The 21,041-nt window shown below is 41.2% G+C and overlaps 1 protein-coding gene across 1 annotated transcript in view; it reads right to left on the reverse strand.

Annotated features, from left to right (window-relative positions):
- Positions 1 to 21,041, reverse strand: part of LOC105011014 (CXADR-like membrane protein) — a 95,590-nt gene that overhangs the window by 10,653 nt on the left and 63,896 nt on the right. Inside the window, exons 2-3 of the mRNA XM_010870741.5 lie at positions 3,750 to 3,907; positions 1,193 to 1,391 (exon numbers count right to left, since the gene is read on the reverse strand). Of these exons, the coding sequence (XP_010869043.1) occupies positions 1,193 to 1,391; positions 3,750 to 3,907 (357 nt within the window). The remainder of the gene's footprint in view (positions 1 to 1,192; positions 1,392 to 3,749; positions 3,908 to 21,041) is intronic.

Genomic DNA, 21,041 nt, shown 5'->3' on the forward strand with positions numbered 1-21,041 from the left:
ATTTGACTAAAGCAAAGACAGAACTGGCTACTAGGCGTGCCAAAGAAAAATGCAATGTAAATATTTAATGTTACATTTTTAATGACATGCAGATGCTTGTTGTTGTTGCAAGGTGTAGTGCTGTCCTCATTATGCCAATGTTTTCTGGTAACTGCACATTTGTGAATCTCCATGAAAGACATATTTAAATGTACTGTGCATCATTGATTATTAACTGTTGACCTTCATCTGAAACACTAGATCATTTATTTACTGAAAAATCTAATTAGAAAAATGTAAACCAAAACGTGATCAAATTGCAAGCAAGTTCATTACAACAATGACTGCTTGGACTATACTATTTAGGCCTTAGTTAGTGATTCCTTACACACACCTACATAACATTCCACTCACCCACACTCTCTCTCTCACTCTCTCTCTCCCTCTCTCCCTCTCTCTCTCTCCATCCATCACAGGACTTTCTTCCACTGATCTCCTTTCATTCTGCTGCGTCGGATGAATTCAGGATGCAGCTACAGGGAGGAGGAGCAGGAGGAGGCCAGCCCCCCCCCATTATCTTACTGTTGAACAAGACAACTGCTAATGTTTGTTTCCATGAAAATCAAGTGGCAGTCCACAGCTGCGGGCCAATTTGTACAAAGGCATGTGTAAATGTGTCTTAATGCGGGAGACTGTGGCGGTGTGATTCGGGGTGGGGGTTGGGGGGGGGGGCAGGCTGGAGAGAACTCTGTACTAGATCAATACACAGCTATCACTTTCTCAGGCGCCGGTCGGCACCACCACCTTCAGCATTCCACATAGTCAGCGTGAGAGCCTGCATACATTTTCAAAATGACCTCCCTTTCGAACCCACATACTTAGCGCTACGAGTGCCATGACTGTTACTAACCAGAGAGGCCCGGCGTTTCTGATGAAGTGACATAAGGGTGGTACTGCATAGGTCATGGCTGCTGTCTCAGGCGCAAATGGACCTCTGCCGCATGGGTTACAATTCAGCCCACTGCTCTTTCAGTTATTATACTGTTATTAGACTGTATGGCAGTGAATTCTGTGTTAACTCCCAGAGGGTTAGTTTATTCTTGATCATGGAGTGGAGCCCTTTAAACGGCGCTGCACGGTGGTGTTTTTGTCCTTTCTATTCTGTTGTTGGTGTTCCTTTGGTTTTCGGTGTAAAAACAAACAGTTTTTTTACCCAGTACTATGAGGTTCACCGTGCTCCACTGGTACTTCCCGCCGTTCTTCACCTTGCAGCTGTACTCGCCAGAGTCACCCAGGGTGAGGTCACTGATCAGCAGGGAGGCGTCCCCCTTCAGGTAGTCCCCGGCTAAGGACAGCCGGCTAGCCTCCGCCTCGTTGGGGTCGTACACCCGTCCGGCAAAGTAGGTGATCACCTAGCCGGGAGGGAGGGAGGAGTTATGGAGAAATACAAGAAGTGGGCTTCATATAGCAGGACTGGTGTGGAACCATTGTTTTAAATGTGGCTATCTTGGTTTTTTAGTTGGATCCATGCACATACGAGAAACACATATACTGAAGCACGAACAAGCCCACACACACATACGTTTGGGGACATTTTTGTCCCCATTATATAGTTATGTCAGAAACACACGTGCACACACAAAAAGATATGCCACATAAGGTCACCCCTGTTGACCTTAAGATGTTAACTGGACTCTCGTTTTAATAGGACAATTAGATGTTCAGGAAACACAGAACATTTGCTTAGATTTTTAGTTACATTTTCAGATTTGCACTACACATTAAAATGTGTCTCGCATCTGTCCGCAGTGTGACAGATTCCCTGGTCCCTACCAGCATGCAAATTATTTGAAATTAAACTATTACATTTTTTTTCATTTTAAGATGTTGATGCCAGAGGTCAATGTTGCCACCTGTCAGTGGTTTAAAAGGGGGAGAGCATGATTACTGACAGTGTTTTCACTGTCGAGGTCCATCTCCACATGATGTCTGTCAGACTACCTCTGGAGGTGGTAAACAAAATGTCATCCCAACCAGGTGACAATGGGTCTTTTCATTTCCTAAACCTGTCTGAAAACTACACTCACCTAGAGGGGATGAAGAAGGTATGCTAAATACAGTTACACACACACACACACACACACACACACACACACACACAGCACTCAAAGTTTATAACCCCCATTGCAGGTACTAAATATGACCATAGATATATAAGCAGAGCCAGTAAATTGGTTAAATTTAACAGTTCTTTTTTACTGCGGATAAAGCTCAGGCATGGTAAACCATCCTTCACCAGAGGCAAAGTGTAGCAACAGCAATTTCATTAATCTATAGGGATAGAGTGGAGGGAAAGGTCTAGGAGGCCTGACGGTACCTCGGAGGCTAGCTTGACCAGAGGCCAAATGGAAAGAACACTTGGCCCATCTGCAAATTGCCGGTCATAAAAAAGAAGCAGCCTGCTGAAAGATATTTGAAGTTAAGAATTAGATAAAAGTTTGATTCAGTCCTTTTTAGTGACAAGAAAATTCAAAATAGCGACGGACATATTGTGATATCATTTGGGCCAATGCAGTACATCACATTGGACTGTTTTAACAATGTCATATTATTTCAACCAAGCATCTTACAGGATTTGCCCTAACTGCTATTTTAAATCTAGTTATTTTACTTCTTTACTTTGGCAAAATCTAATACTGTGAGATCAGCAGGCTTCCTCTCCAAGGCCTTTATTGTGAACGCTGAAAGATAAAATTTTTGCCAATTAGTCAAAGATGGCCATTTCATGTAAGACGTCTTCTCACAGACATAACAGGTACTTCAGTGCCAGAAGACTGTGCCAGATGCTGAGCAAGCACTTCATTGGATTTCCTTCTGTCACTTATCTAAGTGACCTTAAAGTACTGTTGTCTGCATCAGATGCAGGCAGTTTTGGGTCTTTCACTGCATTTTCCGTTTTCAAATGCAGTTTCTTCAAAACATTTGATGACTTTCTTCTCACAAGATTTTAATTACCTTCCGGAAAACAATCCATTCTTGTTAATTGCTACTGTATTCCTGTTTATTTGTATATATTAAGATCCAATACAATGTATCACGAAATACAGTATCACGATCCGCAGCGGTAGCTTTTTCTCCCCATCACTCCTGGTAGTGTGTCCTCCTCCTCCTCTGATATCAGACCATACTTGTTATGACCCACCCTGGGTGACTGCCAATTGACGTTGTGCCCCGAATTCAACCTTTAGTCCAAGGGTTATTGCGTCACTCCAGTCACTCCATAGCTGATGCCCTTTTTGCCCCCTGCATTTTATTCAGAGGAGCAACAGGATTTAAACGCTCAGTGTCCAGTATGAGCATTATGCACGCATGTGCAGCCAGCAGTTTGTGCTGGATTCCGAGGAAGAAGCAGACTAAATGAAAACATAAGGTTATGTTTATAAGCCCATATCCCTCAGGGAGTAAACGAGTTATGATACCTTTGGAGGCCCCGTACAGTCAGTTCTGGATCAGATAGGTGAAGAGCGAGTCCTAATCTATAGCAACTGGAAGGCATGGGTGCCTTGGGGGAGTCACCCTCTAACCTGGCTGTGTTCAAGGCATGAATCTACAATGTTTTTTGTGAAGTTAATTTGTTAGGGTTGTATTTTGTTCCCTCCCACAGGGAATTGCAATTATAGACATAACCTGAAACGTAGGGAGAGACAAACAGGAAGCCATGTCAGACTACTGAGATACAACCCATGCCATCAGAGAAGGGAACCACTCACCACTCTCTGCTTGGAGCTGGGTTTGAGGAGGAGCCACTCAATATCTAGTGTTGGGGCGTCGCCCGCCCAAAACTGGTGGTGACAGGGCAGTGTGGCGTTGTCTCCGACAACCCTTTTCATCTCCGTCTGGGCACACACTGTCAACGTACCCAGCAGAACTGTGGGGGAAGAGAGGAAAAAAGCTTAGAGATGCATTACATGAGCTCAGACACACACACACACACGCACACGCCCCCACACACAGCCCCCAAAAACACACGGGTGGTTGATGTGACGTGGCCTTTTTGTGGTTCAGAGAGTCAAATATCAAATAAGTAAATACTATTTCAATTTGTCAAAACACTTTTCTATATTTTTCAGAACATGCTGCTTTATGTGGACATGTTCAACCAAACATGAAAAAGCTCATAAGGTATGATTGTCTCAAGCCCGTTTCACAAAGTTTAAACTTGAATAAACTTGAATAAAACTGAGGAAAATGAATGCAACACTCCTCAATAATTTACAGAATGATAAAAAAATACGCCAATTAGTGAGTCCAGCCAAAATATTTTGAGTTATCTCTAAACAAAAAGATTTTGTCTTAAAAATCACATGGTGTGACACAGTATTGTGATATTTAAACGGGAAATTGTTTGTAGACCCTTGGGGAGGAGGGGTCCTTGTTCAACCAGGAAGTCCTGAAAACACCTCAGTAGGACACTGAAGGGTTACAATGTGTGTTGTTGCTTGTCATTTTTTCAATAAATCATATATTTTTGGTACTCCCACTTCAGTACCCTTTCCTACTGTCTTTTTACATAATAACTTTTTCATTATTACTTTTAATTCTATGTTGCAGTGGGTATGCTGCTGGGACACTAGCTCAATAACCACAAGGCCCAATCTTGTGCTAAGAGCTTGAAACCTCACATGGTGTGACACTATATCATATTGTTTGACAGGTTTTGTCACTTCATATGATCAATTCATCACACCATTTGATATGAACTATATTTTCCTACACACAGAATTATTATTAATTTGAGCTAACCACTTATATTTGTATTATGTAACTAATAGCTAAGCTTAATGTATGTTTTGTCCATTTTAACACTTATTTTGTCTATCATCACATGAAAACAAGTGAACTAGGTTGAAGCCTGGTTTTATAGCTGGGCCAGCCTTGAATGCCTTGCTAATCCAAGTGTTATTAGATTTCTTCTTTTAGCTGACTTCTCACAGTCAAAGTAGCCTATTATTTTACATTGTAAAACACTGTACCTACAACATTTGTCATACTTACTCATAAGTAACCCAACCTTGTTTATACAACTTATTTACTTAGGGGTAGTTATATGTAATCAATTCTTAATCAACCAGTAGATAGTACTCATATGCATTGTCATGTAAATTATTTCCTGTCTAAGTATTACTTCAAATACTCATACCTGGCCTCAAATGCTTGAGCATTTACTTGTATTTGAAAATACTCTTTGTATTTCTTAGAGAATTGATTGAGGTTGCTCCTCACACAAGCATAGGTCAGCCAATCATCACAAGAAAAGTATATTCAACTAAAGATGATCAATCTTCTTTTCACGGTCTTGTGCTAAATGACTGTAAATCTACCCCAACTCTACAGCATGTGTCCATCCAGCTGAAGTATGAAGTGAAATACATTGTGAACCCTTAGGCCCTCTTTCCATTGACAGACAAATGCCGGACGCAACACACAGGAGGCGTGGTCTGGATTAACTGTACAATGCCAGGCGGTGGAGAGGGTTAAGGATAGGATGGCATTAGATTGGGATTAGACTGGCGTCAAGGGAGATTTACACAGAGATCTGGCTCATCACAATGGATGGCAGAAAAAAATGAGGAGGAAACAACAACAGAAATATTCCTCAGTGGCCGAGTTTGTGTTGAGTTTAAATGGCAACCCAAATGGACCCCTTAATCCTACAGTTAGGAAATATTTGGACACTGACACAATTTTCATAATTTTGTCTCTGTACGCCACCACAATGGATTTGAAATGAAACAACCGAGATGGAATTGAAGTGCAGACTTTCAGCTTTAATTCAAGCGGTTGAACAAAAATATTGCATGAAACGTTTAGGAATTGCAAAAAAAAAACGTTTAGGAATATATATATATATATATATATATATCCCTATACACTTCAGAATTCATCCGGCTGCTTCTGTCTTCTGTCACATCATCAATAAACACTAGTGACCCAGTGCCATTGGAAGCCATGCATGGCTATGCCCTCACACTGCCTCCACTGTGTTTTACAGATGATGTGGTATGCTGAGCCGTCCGAAGACTTCTCCATACTTTTTTCTTCCCATTATTCTGGTACAGGTTGATCTTAGTTTCATCTGTCCAAACAATGCTGTTTCAGAAATGTGCTGGCTTTTTTAGATGTTTTTTGGCTAAGTCTAATCTGGCCTTCCAATTCTTGAGGCTTATGAATGGTTTGCACCTTGTGGTGAACCCTCTGTATTTGCTGTTGTGAAGATCTCTTTATGGTAGACTTGGATTATGATATGCCTACCTCCTGGAGAGTGTTCTTCACTTGGCTGGATGTTGTGAAGGCTCATTTCTATTCCATAAAAAGGATCCTACGATCATCCACCACTTGTCTTCCGTGGTTGTCCAGAACCTTTGGTTTTGCAGAGCTTACCAGGGCATTCTTTTTTTCTCACATTGTGCCAAATTGTTGATTTGGCAACTCCTAGTGTTCCTGCTATCTCTCTGATGGATTTTTTTACAGCCTAAGGATGGCCTGTTTCACTTGCATTGAGAGTTCCCTTTGACCTCATGTTGTGGGTTCACAGCAAAAGCCAAAATGAGGGAAAAGAAGAAATACACCCAATTTGCTTAATATATCTTTATGATAGTAATAGATGGACTATCTAAACATTCCAATGCAAAATTATACCTGCATTTTTTATTTCTTGAATTATTACCTACAGTTTATCAGAATTTCAGTGGAAGCCATGCTGGAACGCATGTTTTAGGAGTATGACTTCTTTTTAGGGAACCTATTACAACCCAATGTAAGCTCAGAAATATTCAAAAATGTATAAATTAAACTAAATGAAAATACATTTTTTGACAACTTGCAAGCAAATTCTTACCAATCTGCAAGAAAGGTGTGCCAGGTTAACTGTTTCTTTTTTGGGGGTGCCAAATGTCTATTCTTTTCATGATTGTGTGAATATTATTGCGGTCTGGTTGAATAAAATGCAATCATCTTTTCACAAGCTGACTCTACATATTGCCCACTCCCACATTTCCTCACATGGCTAACAAATCAGCAGCCCTCCACGGCACTAGCATAAAAGCTAATTATAGAGCACTAACCAATAACCCCTCTTCCCCCCATTTGTGATACATAATTGCAGCAATGAAGATATGTAATTAAAAGGAGCTGGAGTAAGGACGACAGGCTAATTGCTAATGATTACTCAAAATGGGCCTAATTGGATTACATTGCCTGGCACTCAGAAGATCAGGGGTGACAGGCAGGTGAGAGCAGGAACCCTTTAGTGAACGTAATTACTTTGCACACAAAAGTCACAAAAGAGATGCTATGTCTAGGTAGGCTAAGACTCTGTACTCAATAATGACTGTGGTAACCAACATGCTAACAGGCATCCTGCTTTGAGGAAATGGCAGAAAATCAATGTCCAATATCCAGCAGAAGATGCGAAGAGGCGAAGCAAGACCCCGACCCAAGCAAAAGACTGTCTCCGTAAAAATAACTTAGAAGACAAGACAGACGAGAGTTTCGCTGACAGGCCATATCTGCAGCATAGACCATTGGACCAACAGAGGCCAGTCTACAGTGGAAGATGCACAACACTTTCAGAAATCTGAGATACTTGCTGTTTGCAATGTCTTCTCATTTAAGAATTGTAAAAAAAATTACATTTAAAAGACATGAAATTGTAATTATTGTGTAGAATACCTCTGTTAGGAGTACATTCTCCTGTCAACAAAATGGCAGACCCTAAAAATATTGAGTCTCCTATCCCCGCAGTCTTTTTGTTGTAGCCCCCCCCCCCCCCAATATACTTCACCGGCAGAGAAGAGGCCAGAGTTGTCTATGTTCATGCATAGTACTTTTTGTTCATGGTTTGTGGCAGAAGCATTGCACACTAATGCTTGTTTTATGCCAACGCAGTTGACTGCTATTGGTGGAAAACACTACCCTGGCAATCATCTATGAGAGAGAGATTCAAATAAAGGACTAAGAGGAAGAGGCAAAATTCTTAAATAAGAAAATACAGGTAATAGCTTCCTTAATGATGACTCATTTTACATGCCCATATGAAGTTCTGTCCACATCACTGTATTGGTTTGCACTTAAGTGTATTCAGACACATGATCAGTCAGATCATTAGAAGAAAACAATACTGTACAGGTTGTGTAATGGCAAACCAGGAAAGGGGAAAATAGACGAGTGTGAAAGAGGATCCCTGAGGAGATATAGCAGAAGTCTTGTATCACAGCACGCAGATGCCATAGGCCAAAGCGTACAATTGTTATGCCCCCTTTCTCAAGTCCTCCAGCAGATTGTGATCAACTGTTTGGCCTACGATGTTCTGGCCCGGGCTTTGCATTGTTGACCAGTCTGGGTGAGAACAGTACAAGTGTTCCTGCTTGATTATTAACATAAAAGACCCAACCCGCTTGGCTGAGAAAGACAGAAAGAGAGAGAGAGAGAGAGAGGGATGGTTCTTCTGAAGATGCCCTAGGGGGAGTCGTGCTCCAGTAAATTCCCTCCTCCCCACAGCCTCCTCTCCAGTCTTATTATAGGAGTGCATGGAAGCCAGTGGGACACATCGAGCCTCATACCCTTCAAACCGTCCAAAGTCACACGGCCTGCCTGCCTAGCGTTTCTAGCCTGGCTGCTCACCCGAGTCAGCACATTGCCTGTGTGATCTGAGGAGAAAACACAACAACTTAGATAAACAGACAACTACAAATGAAGCAGTCTGTGAGTTCAGTTATAACGTATGTTCTCCCCATAGGGACAAAAAAATAGCATGAATAATTCAGACTGATAAGAAGTAGTGTTAGTAGGTTTGTGTTAGTAGGTTTGTGTTAGTAGGTTTGTGTTAGTAGGTTTGTGTTAGTAGATTTGTGTTAGTAGTGTTAGTAGTTGTGTGTTAGTAGTGAGTCTGAATGCAAATGTACTGTAATGGCATGCATCATATCTGCATAATGGAACATAGTGTGCCTGAAATCAGCTACAGTATTTCAATATTACACACACACACACACACCTGGCCGTTCACACATCTTCTAGGGTGCGTGAAATACAACGCTCATTAGGGGCTTGGTGTTCCAGCATGAGAAACTAGTGCCTATCCTAGAGCTTCACCGCCAACCCATGTGGACAGCCTCGGCCAACTGAGAGCAGAGGTACCTGACAGTGCAACGCCTTTCCCCCACTAGACAGTTCAACCTGCCAGTAAAAAAGATTGAGGGTCGCTGCATAACGACCCTGTATAAGTACCCTGTGACGGGATAAAATTGTTATTTAGCCACCAGCCAGAGCTGAATTTCCGCATGTAAGGTGATAGTTGTAATACTCCCCTCAGCCACTAAGTGTGCAGCGTCTACTGTACTTTGACCCGTTGTGACCCTTTTTTATGTGCCATGGGAGAATTTAGAAGCGTGACAAATACACTTTAAACATTAAAAGACAAGCACATAATGTGGCAAAGCACTTTAGCATGTCACATCAAATTAAGGCATGTCAACCTTAATGTTACCATGTTCCTCCCATTTCCTTTTTTGAAGGCAAAATCTAAATTTTTGATTGTGCCACCAGCTCTGAGTGGACAAGCCTGAAGGAGACATGGATCAGAGGAAAGGGGGGAATTTATGTCTGGATGAGCCATTTTGTGCTCAATAAACACCTCACATAACACACTCATCTGCAATCACAGTAACTGAAAGCATAAAGGGACACATGAGAACAACTGACAGGATGAAGGGACACACAACATCAGAACAACTGACAGGATGAAGGGACACACAACATCAGAACAACTGACAGGATGAAGGGACACATACAATCTGAACATTTCTTAACCTAATTTTCTCCAGAAAAACACAGCCAAGATGTTACCTCATTTATGTGCGATAGAGTAAATATTTACTAGTGCTAATGCAATTACTGGGTTTTCTCCATACCGTATGCAGTGCTAGACCTCCACTGCATCTGGTCTACTGGGGTGAGGTTATGAATAATTCCTGGCCTATTAAAAATCAAAGCCTATGTCTTCAGTGACTTTAGGCACCACTTTGAAGGTGGGAGCTGTCCCACAATATCGTTCTCTCACAGGGACAAAGCATCTTGTTGATTTAAGATCAGATTTGTATTTTTAATGATACAGTATTAAGTCGGAGTGTGCCTTCTATTATAAGATGCTGTGTGAATACAGGCCCTGAATACATAGAGGTATCGTAAGTCTGAAAAGGGTGTGGGCCAAGGTGCTGTCATCAAGCTGCTTTTGGGATAGCATATGCCCAGCAGCACCCCCCCCAACACACACACCTACACACACACACACACACACACACACACCCACACCCCACATACACACACACCCACATACACAAACACACACACACCCACACCCACACACACACACACACGCACCCACGCACCCACACACACCAACACCCACACAAACACACTGTCAAGGAAAGATAGAGAGAAAAGACTGTCAAAATGAACCACATAATTAGGCCTGACAAGTGGCAACCTTGAAAACCATCTTCAAAGATTTCTGAGATGTGATCTGTGATATAACGCTAAGCCTGCCGCAGGCCTCCCACAAAAGTCAAAAATCTGCCTGAGCAATTAGATTATGGTAATTAGACCCCTCCTAAACATCACTGGTGGGACATTCAGACAACACCTGATTATTGAGGCTGCCTCCCAAACAACACACTCAGCCCCGTTATAGTGCACACATTCGCACCAGGACCCATAGTTCCCTGGTCTGAGTCTACGGTGCAAAACAGGTGCCATATGGGAAACAAACTTAATTCCATCTCTCTCGTGTGTCTGTGAGGATTCTACCAGAGTAGATGGAGAATGAAACCAAATTGTTGGACATTGGCCAAAATTGAACTCCTTACTTATTAGAGCTAATTCAAGGTGGATCTTATTGAAATACAGGCCTTTCAGGAACTGCTGAAACTGATGAAAAGGTTAATTAGCTTTTTCTTTAATCCACTGTGTCAATATCTTCCTTAAGCAGAGACAGGGTGGACTTGAAAATACTTCTATCCTATTTTACACAGGCTTACAGCTCTGTGTAAAATAGGATAGAAACACTAAATTGGCTACTGATGCACCTTCCATAATAGTAAACAACTTCAAAGACTAAGACCATTTCCTTCACTTTCACACATTTTTGAATGGATGTGCTTGCGCCTTTCTGGGGGTTGAAATACCATGCACAGGCTTTTGTAGAGCCCAAGTGCTAAAAGCCATCACCAAATGTCAAGCCTGCTTCACTGCAGATAAAACACTGCAGCTGCACAGAGCTCCTCAAAGAATAGTGACTACAGTAAACACACAACACCATCCTGACCAGAGAGAATAGTGACTACAGTTAACATACAACACCATCCTGACCAGAGAGAATAGTGACTACAGTTAACACACAACACCATCCTGACCAGAGAGAATAGTGACTACAGTAAACACACAACACCATCCTGAACAGAGAGAATAGTGACTACAGTAAACACACAACACCATCCTGACCAGAGAGAATAGTGACTACAGTAAACACACAACACCATGAGCCTCAAAAACCATCCCCACCAGATGAGTGAAGGACAGGGAGGACAGAGAGACAGAGAAGACACAGGAGTGCACACACACACACACACACACACACAAACAAACACACACACACACACACACACATAGACATGTCAACCAAAAAAAGGGGGTGGGCATAGGAAAGACAGAAAAAAGAGAGAATCGTTCAAAGGAAAAGGGTTGAAAGGTATGAGGTCAGAGGTCGGAGAGCAAAGGGCAGAGACATGGAACAGTAACTGTCAGAAAGAATCCCCGGAGAATCCCTTCAGAGGCTGCTTAGATCTAAGGTCTCTGAAGCACACAAACACACAAAAACTCACACACATACACAATTTGATATCTGACAATCAATTAGGCACCTGGTGTTCCACCAAAATGTCTGGATTCTATAGATTTTCTGTCTCTCATCACACAATTGTTTACTCGCTATACTGCAGTCAATATGTTTGATGAATTTGAATATGTATCTTACTCTGTTTACGCAGCTGTTACGTTAAGCATATCTGCATTTTGGACCTTTTATCAATTCTGACAACCATTTCTTACTAACAGCCTTCCTTATGAGAAAGAATCCCAGTCTGAATACTGACACTCCACAGAACACTTTCCCTGTCAAATGTGGTCACGTTGATACGAAATGAAAAGCTTCTCTGCTCTTCTTGGTTTGATATGTGAAGGGAATATTTATGGCAGAGACATTAGAGTGTGTGGGTGTGCCCTCCCTCTGTGCAGACACACCTCCTGCCCCCACGGCTGTATACCTTTCTCTGGGATCAAAGAGCCAGCCCAGGTGTTCTGATTTAAGATCAGGCTACCAGAAAATTAATTATGATCCTGGATCGAAACTCCTTCTCTGAGAGGCTTATAATTACATTGCTGGAACACAGGACCACCACTGGTGGTCTTAAAGATGTCAGTATACCTCAGTGTTTCCCCCTTTGTTCCTTTAGCAGTGGTGCAAATTAAATCAACAACTTCCTAGCATGACTTGCTAATCTCCCTTGTTGTCTCCCTACAGTGTATAGTGTACTGTATCACAGAACTCACAGCTCACTCACCAAAGCCAGGGGCACAGAACACTGAAGTCTGTTTTCACAGACAGGAGCAAAAACGTAATGGTTGGTAATTAACTAAAAAGCATTTGTTAAAGCCACAAAATGGCCCTGAATGTTTTCCTACAAATATGTGAGAATGGTGGGTGTCCTCTTAAATTTAGTAACATGCCGGTCCTTATCAAACTACTCAGGTAGCATCTCTCACTCCCACGGTAGCACACATCAACCCACAGTGTGCAAGAACCTCAATTAGCCACAGTGATTAGCTACGATTTATGAGAAGAAGTAAATAAACCCACAAAACTTGTTCATCTGGTCATCAAATTCTGCTAGCAACTAACCTGTTTGCAATAAACATACAACAACAGGAACTTGCCTGTTAACATTTCATAGTTAACATTTCATCTATGCCAATTCAATTGATTGACACAAGAGATATGCTTACTTTTGAAGGCATCAAATCCAGAACCCTCTGAAAAGTGCTCAATAACTCAATAAATTAATTTGAGTAATGACTATTCAAACATCTACAAAGGTCAGTAGAACTCAAATCATAAATCTCAGACTCATATGTCAATAATATTTCATAACACTTAATGTGTTTCAGTACAGCAAAAATAACACGAGTTAATATAACATTTGTTTGTTTGTTTTTCCACGTTGTGATCATTTAATATTAATTTACTGGTTAACATTTATTGAATAACTTAATCTTACTTGATTTTTTGAATTTAACATAATATTTAAGTAGTAGTCAGACATTTATATTTGAAATGCGAAAAAAAGTATGTCTAAAATAGTATTAAGCAGTTTGCCTTCCTGTGAGGTTTATTTGGCAAGATCAATTCTGCTTACAAGAAAGTGAAATGCTGCTAAAAAACGAATGCAGCATGTAATGCTACAACTCTTCTTTACACTACTATTTGTTAGCTCAACTGACCACTTTCTACAGTGTACAAACAATCCAAACAGTACAGTTAACCCTAACACTTAACTTTTTAGATCTGTCAAATAGCATAAACTGAACCAAAAAATTATCTTGCAATACAACAACAAAATTCAAAAGCAAAGCAACAACAGAATAAGAATCTGGGGAAAAGTTACATGGCAGGGGACATAAGAAATTGTTGCATATTTGAAAGCTAGAAAGATATTAGTACCTCACTACTTATTTTTTAAGTAGAAATACTAGAAAAGGTTTAAGACCAATAATATAATCTGATATACAAATGAACTTCCCTTGATGTTCAAAATCCATTTTAAATCCAATTGACCTAATTTTCACAAACTGAGCAACTAGAGGCACCAAAACCGGATCACTTTTTCTCCATGCACAAACATGAATACCAACCCCCACATTCACTCTGGCAAATCTGACCACAACCATATACTCTTGCTTCCTGCCTACAAGTAAATAATTCAAACAGTAACTAGCAGTGATGCTCAATAAGGAAGTGGTCAACTTGCAAATGATCATAGAAAAAAAGGGACACCAAGCTGCAAGCCACCCAGCAACACAAGCCAACCAGATGAGGTAAATGCCTTAACGAGCCTAAGTACTAGATAACGTCATTTTTAAATTGATTAAGTTTGGTGAACGATATAAGTGTTGTTTAATTGGGAAAATAGGTTTTATATCAATTCATACAAATGTTTTTATTAGGAAACGATGTCAGCATCTGCTACTGAAAAAGAAAGCTTAAATACAATAAAGTCTTAAAGAACAGCATGTCTAAACAGATCCACAGACAACTCAATCTTCGTTGCACCACACAGACCTCTCCCAGCTACTCAATAACACTACCTATGTGAGAATTCTGATCATCGGCTAAGCTAAGACTAAACACTTCCCTCCGAAAATGGACCCTGGACTTCCTGATGAGTGGCCCACAGCTGATTATGTTAGAGAGCAACAGGTCATGTTCACCCTCAACCTGGGAGCCCTTCGGGGTGCTTGGTTAGTCCCCTCCTGTACTCGCTGTTCACCCACGACTTTGTGGCCACCTATGACTCCAACGTCGTCATCAAGTTTCCTGAGGACACAAGGGTGGTAGGTCTGGCCACTGATGACCACGAGACAGCTGATAACAAGGGTATCAGGGACCTGGTAGTGTCAGGACAACAATCGCGCACTCAGAAGTCACTAAGACGGAGGTGATGGTGGGATACAGAAAAGAGAGGGGCTCAGAACGCTGCTATCCACGTTCACAGGACTGAAGTAGGTGGACAGCTTCAAGCGTCAAGCAATAATCGGCACCAAAAAACATGGACCACACACACCCAGACAATTTTGAAGAAAACATGTCAGAGATAGTTCCCTCTTGGGAGGCTGAAAAATGTGACAAGCCCCTCAGATCTGTACAAGGTTTTCCAGCAGCAACACTGAGATCATTTTCACATTGGTGTGGCGAGAATATCACCCTAGATCGCAATGCACTTCAGAATGTGATGTTTTTTTTTTACCTTCCAAGACCTCTACATCAGGCTGTGTCAGAGGAAGGCTCTAAAAATAAGCCTCAGACTACTCTCTACACAGCCAGCCACCCAGACTACAGACTATTCTCTACACAACCAGCCATCCAAACCACATACTATTCTCTACACAACCAGCCAACCAAACAACAGACTACTCTCTACACAACCAGCCAACCAAACCACAGACTATTCTCTACACAACCAGCCAACCAAACCACAGACTATTCTCTACACAACCAGCCAACCAAACCACAGACTATTCTCTACACAACCAGCCAACCAAACCACAGACTATTCTCTACACAACCAGCCAACCAAACCACAGACTATTCTCTATACAACCAGCCAACCAAACCACAGAATATTCTCTACACAACCAGCCAACCAAACCACAGAATATTCTTTACACAACCAGCCAACCAAACCACAGACTATTCTCTACATAACCAGCCAACCAAACCACAGACTATTCTCTACACAACCAGCCACCCAAACCACAGAATATTGTTTAAACAGACCAGCCACCCCAGCCTGAGACTATTCTCTATACAACATCATGGCAGACATGACATGGTCACTAGAGCGTCAAGTCTACAAACAACAGGAACCTGCTCAGCCTCAACCCACTGGCATGTTGGTAAGGCTGTTAAAACAGGCCACCAAATCATTATGAAAATTGCTACCCAGCCACCCACATCTGGCTCCCTTTTTGCATTCCATTCATATTGACTATGTGCACACCCTACCCACCTACACACAGTCACACATAATTACACTCAAACACAGACACTTGTTCATGCATAACACAAGCAAACATGTAAACTGACGTCGAACACACACTCACTGAGACACACACCTCCCACTCATCACATAGCTGCACCTGCTATTGTTTACCACCTATCCACGGCTCCCCCACCTACCTGTATGGAAATAAACCTAAATGACCATGCACTCCAGCATAGCAACTCAATACTGGAACTCCCTTTTTTTAGCACCACATTTTGTGGCGACACCCCACAATGGTTGAATACAAATGCTGCACAGACAACCCTCTGTTGTAACACAACAAAATTTCACAAAAACTTTTCACAAGCTTTGTGACAAATGAGATCAGTTTTTTTAACGTGAGTACGTACGGGGCAATAGATTTGCTGTAAAAATAGGATTTGGGCAACAAAACATTTCTCTTCAACTGTAATACCACTTTCATATCTGTTCTGCTGACTAAGCACAGTCTACCTTGAAAACTGCTCAGTGATATAGCCAAGGGGAGCACACTTTTATCAGTAAGAACTTTGAGGATGCCAGAGGTATAATACAACACTCGACTGATCCATTGTAACTGAGTTATCGCAACTGTTAAATCATGCTATCCCCCAAATCTACAAATAAAGAAGAATTCCACCCTATACTACCCATCCGTCCTTTAGTGTCACCATGAGCTTGACATCAACTGGCACTTTTATTGTCTCTTAATATATGGCCCTATCACTATCCACAGTAGCTGCTTTCAGGATGCACTACTGCTGTTCAATTGGAGCATTGACCTTTTTAGATCAATACTTAATACAGATTGTTGTGCTGCCAAGTCTGTTTTGCTGCAATTTGCAACTTTTGTGCCCATTAGGTAGAAAATATAGCTGACTTGCGGTGTGCGAGCCTGTGCACGCGCGCCTGTGTTTCCATTTGTGTGTGCTTCTGTTTGTGGGCGTGTGTGTGCCTTTGACCAGTTTATGTGTAAAACACATCTTTGTCTTCAACAGAATGCTCTATCCCAGTTGATTTGCTAGCACAAAAACATAGATTATCATCATAAGTACCACTGCAAGTTAGTTTGGCTTTCATTAGCTCTAATGTAATAGCCTGGAGGTTTGTCAGGGAGCCATATACATTCTTTTAACACTTTAAGGGGGCCATAAAAACATGACTAAGTCTTATTCCCAAATGGCACCCTATTCCCTAAACAGTAAACCTGTTTGAAATAGAGCCCAATGGGCCCTAGTCAAAATCAGGACACCAAACATGGAATAGTGTGACATTTGTGAAGCAACCTAAACAATCCACAAAGGAAAACAGTACTAATTGGTGGTGCAGGCAGCCATTCTGGACTTGTACCCCGGCCAACCATAAACTATTACAGGGACTGAAACCCGGCCAACCATAAACTATTACAGGGACTGAAACCCGGGGAAACATAAACTATTACAGGGACTGAAACCCGGGGAAACATAAACTATTACAGGGACTGTACCCCGGCCAGACATAAACTATACCAGGGACTGTACCCCGGCCAGATATAAACTATACCAGGGGCCGTAACCTGGCCAGATATAAACTATACCAGGGACCGTAACCTGGCCAGATATAAACTATACCAGGGACCGTAACCTGGCCAGATATAAACTATACCAGGGACCGTAACCTGGCCAGATATAAACTATACCAGGGGCCGTAACCTGGCCAGATATAAACTATACCAGGGGCCGTAACCTGGCCAGATATAAACTATACCAGGGACCGTAACCTGGCCAGATATAAACTATACCAGGGACCGTAACCTGGCCAGATATAAACTATACCAGGGACCGTAACCTGGCCAGATATAAACTATACCAGGGACCGTAACCTGGCCATATATAAACTATACCAGGGGCCGTAACCTGGCCAGATATAAACTATACCAGGGACCGTAACCTGGCCAGATATAAACTATACCAGGGACCGTAACCTGGCCAGATATAAACTATACCAGGGACCGTAACCTGGCCAGATATAAACTATACCAGGGACCGTAACCTGGCCAGATATAAACTATACCAGGGATTGTAGCCCGGCCAGACAAACTAGACTAGGGACTGTAGCCCGGCCAGACATATACTACCCCAGGAACTGTACCCCAACCAAACATGAGCAATAAAATGTGGTATGAAGGGCCTGACAGATACAGTGGGGAGAACAAATATTTGATACACTGCTTATTTTGCAGGTTTTCCTACTTACAAAGCATTTAGAGGTCTATCATTTTTATTATAGGTACACTTCAACGGTGAGAAGTGTCCAGAAAATCACATTGTCAGATTTTTTAATAATTAATTTGCATTTTATTGCATGACATAAGTATTTGATACATCAGAAAAGCAGAACTTAATATTTTGTACAGAAACCTTTGTTTGCAATTCATACGTTTCCTGTAGTTCTTGACCAGGTTTCCACACACTGCAGCAGGGATTTTGGCCCACTCCTCAATACAGACCTTCTCCAGATCCTTCAGGTTTCTGGGCTGTCACTGGGGAATACGGACTTTCAGCTCCCTCCAAAGATTTTCTATTGGGTTCAGGTCTGGAGACTGGCTAGGCCACTCCAGGACCTTAAGATGCTTCTTATAAAAATCATAGAATGTGATTTTCTGGATTTTGTTTTTAGATTCCATCACTCACAGTTGAAGAGTACCTATGATAAAAATGTCAGACTTCTACATGTTATGTAAATGGGAAAACCTGCAAAATCGGCAGTGTATCAAATACTTGCTCTCCCCACTGTATGTTTTAGGCATTCCTGGAGTAAATAGAAAACTCTCTTTCTAGTTATGTGGGGGAAATTATGGTATCATAAAAAATAGGTTGGCTTTATCAGGCTAATTGACCCATATCTAAGAAAATAATCTTTCTATTTTTATATATATTTGTCCTTTTGTTGATTGAAATGTCTGATGTGTTGATTGAAATGTCTATTGTGTGTATGTAAATTACACACTATAGGTTTCTTCACACTCCACACTAAGACATTATTATTACCCACATGGAAGTATTATATATTGACAGATATTTTTATATCTGCCTATATTTTTATAAACATATACTTTTATATCTATTATATGTATTACTATTGTATGGCCATATACAGCTCCGGAAAAAATAAGAGACCACTGCACCTTTTTCTTTCCTTTCCAGAAAAGTTGAAAAGGAATGGTACATACATATTTTTACATATTCGATTTTGGCCGTTTTCAAATATGTCTTAAATACATGTAAATATTTTTACATAAATGACAAAATTATAGTTGGTAATATGCATTTAGCATTAACATCTAACTGACATATTTCCATAGTTTCCCGTCATGTGTTTATTATGTTATCTAGTCATTTCTTTGAAGTACCTTTACAGAGAGGAATGGCTTTCATGATACTGTTTTAAAATGTATGCATATTGTTTTCATAATGAGTCTTGAAAAAAAGTTATACCCTATATGCTGCTGGACAGTGACTAAAGTCAAAACTTTGGTGTGTTTACTAAACGTATCATTATTTTGTGACACAATGGCAGTTGTATGATACTGTGAATAAAGGTCCTTATTAAATTAAGATGACTGACTAACTAGTTGTTTCTTTACTTGCATTTACAATGTATTTAATAAAAATTATGGTAAATACATACTGTACAATTTACAAATCGTTGTAAAAGATAATAATTGTCTTTTCACAGTAATTAAGGTAATGCAATAAGGCCTAGCTTGGTGGTTATGTTGGTTTGCTCCCCATTTTGCCAACGATAATTAGTTAAACTCACTACAACAAGGAAAATAATGTCTTGAAGGTTAATTCCATGATGTGTTGATGAGAAATGCTTAAAGTACTGCATATTCATATATTTCATTATTTTCACACATAATATTCAGCGTTAAAATATATGACATGTATTGTATTATGATGTTGTGAGAAGCGCAAGTTACATTTTTCATGTATATATTCAGGGCACATATGTAAATATATGTTGAGCAATCCTCTACATATATGTGCATATATTTTTTGCATGAGTTTTCCATGTGGGTATCCTATTCTAAGGTTCTTTTTGCAACAGGTTTTTAATAGCCGGAGAGATCATGATGAGACGCAGGTCAACTGTGTAGCTACAATCCAATGCATGTTTCATCTACACTGCTGGCATACTAGTTTGGCTCTCATGATGACAGGGAGAGTTTTGTTTAACACACTGTAGCTTAGTGTAGCCTTTTCATAATATGAAAGAAATGTCTTGTGGTGACCACTTTTTCTTAAACATTCAGTTTAAACATTAGAGCCTTCCCCTCTACTATGTGAGCCTTTACCCCTACTATGTGAGCCTTCCCCTCTACTATGTGAGCCTTTACCCCTACTCTGTGAGCCTTCCCCTCTACTATGTGAGCCTTTACCCCTACTCTGTGAGCCTTCCCCTCTACTATGTGAGCCTTTACCCCTACTCTGTGAGCCTTCCCCTCTACTTTGTAAGCCTTCCCACATACTCTGTGAGCCTTTACCTCTTCTCTATGAGCCTCCCCCTCTACTATGTGAGCCTTCCCCTCTACTCTTTGAGCCTTTTCCTCCACTCTGTGAGCCTTCCCCTCTACTCTGTGAGCCTTTACCTCTACTATGTGAGCCTTCCCCTCTACTCTTTTAGCCTTTTCCTCCACTCTGTGAGCCTTCCCCTCTACTCTGTGAGCCTTCCCATCTACTGTTTGAGCCTTTACCTCTACTCTGTGAGCCTTCCCCTCTTTTCTGTGAGCCTTCCCCTCTTTTCTGTGAGCCTTCCCCTCTTTTCTCTGAGCCTTCATCTGTACTCTGTGGTCTTAGATAAAGTGCCCAATAGGCTGTGTCCTCCAAGTGAGACAGAGAGACAGGAAGAGGATCCTGTGGCTACTAGATGAAATGGTAAAACGCAATGCTCTACTTCAGTACCACACTGACTGGGGCTTCCAGATGGTGGATGGAAAACTGCAGGATGTAAAGTGGATCAAAACTACTTTGCTTTGACCTGCTGGACTGCAATGTAGTCCTACAAAATGCAGTTTAACAGTAGTCAACTGTGCCGCCACGTATGGGAGCTGGAACTTCAGTGTCATTCACTGTGGCTTTCAAAAGAAACACACTACATAAAAGTGAC

Source organism: Esox lucius, chromosome 7 (assembly GCF_011004845.1).
Source record: "Esox lucius isolate fEsoLuc1 chromosome 7, fEsoLuc1.pri, whole genome shotgun sequence".
Lineage (NCBI taxonomy): Eukaryota > Metazoa > Chordata > Actinopteri > Esociformes > Esocidae > Esox > Esox lucius.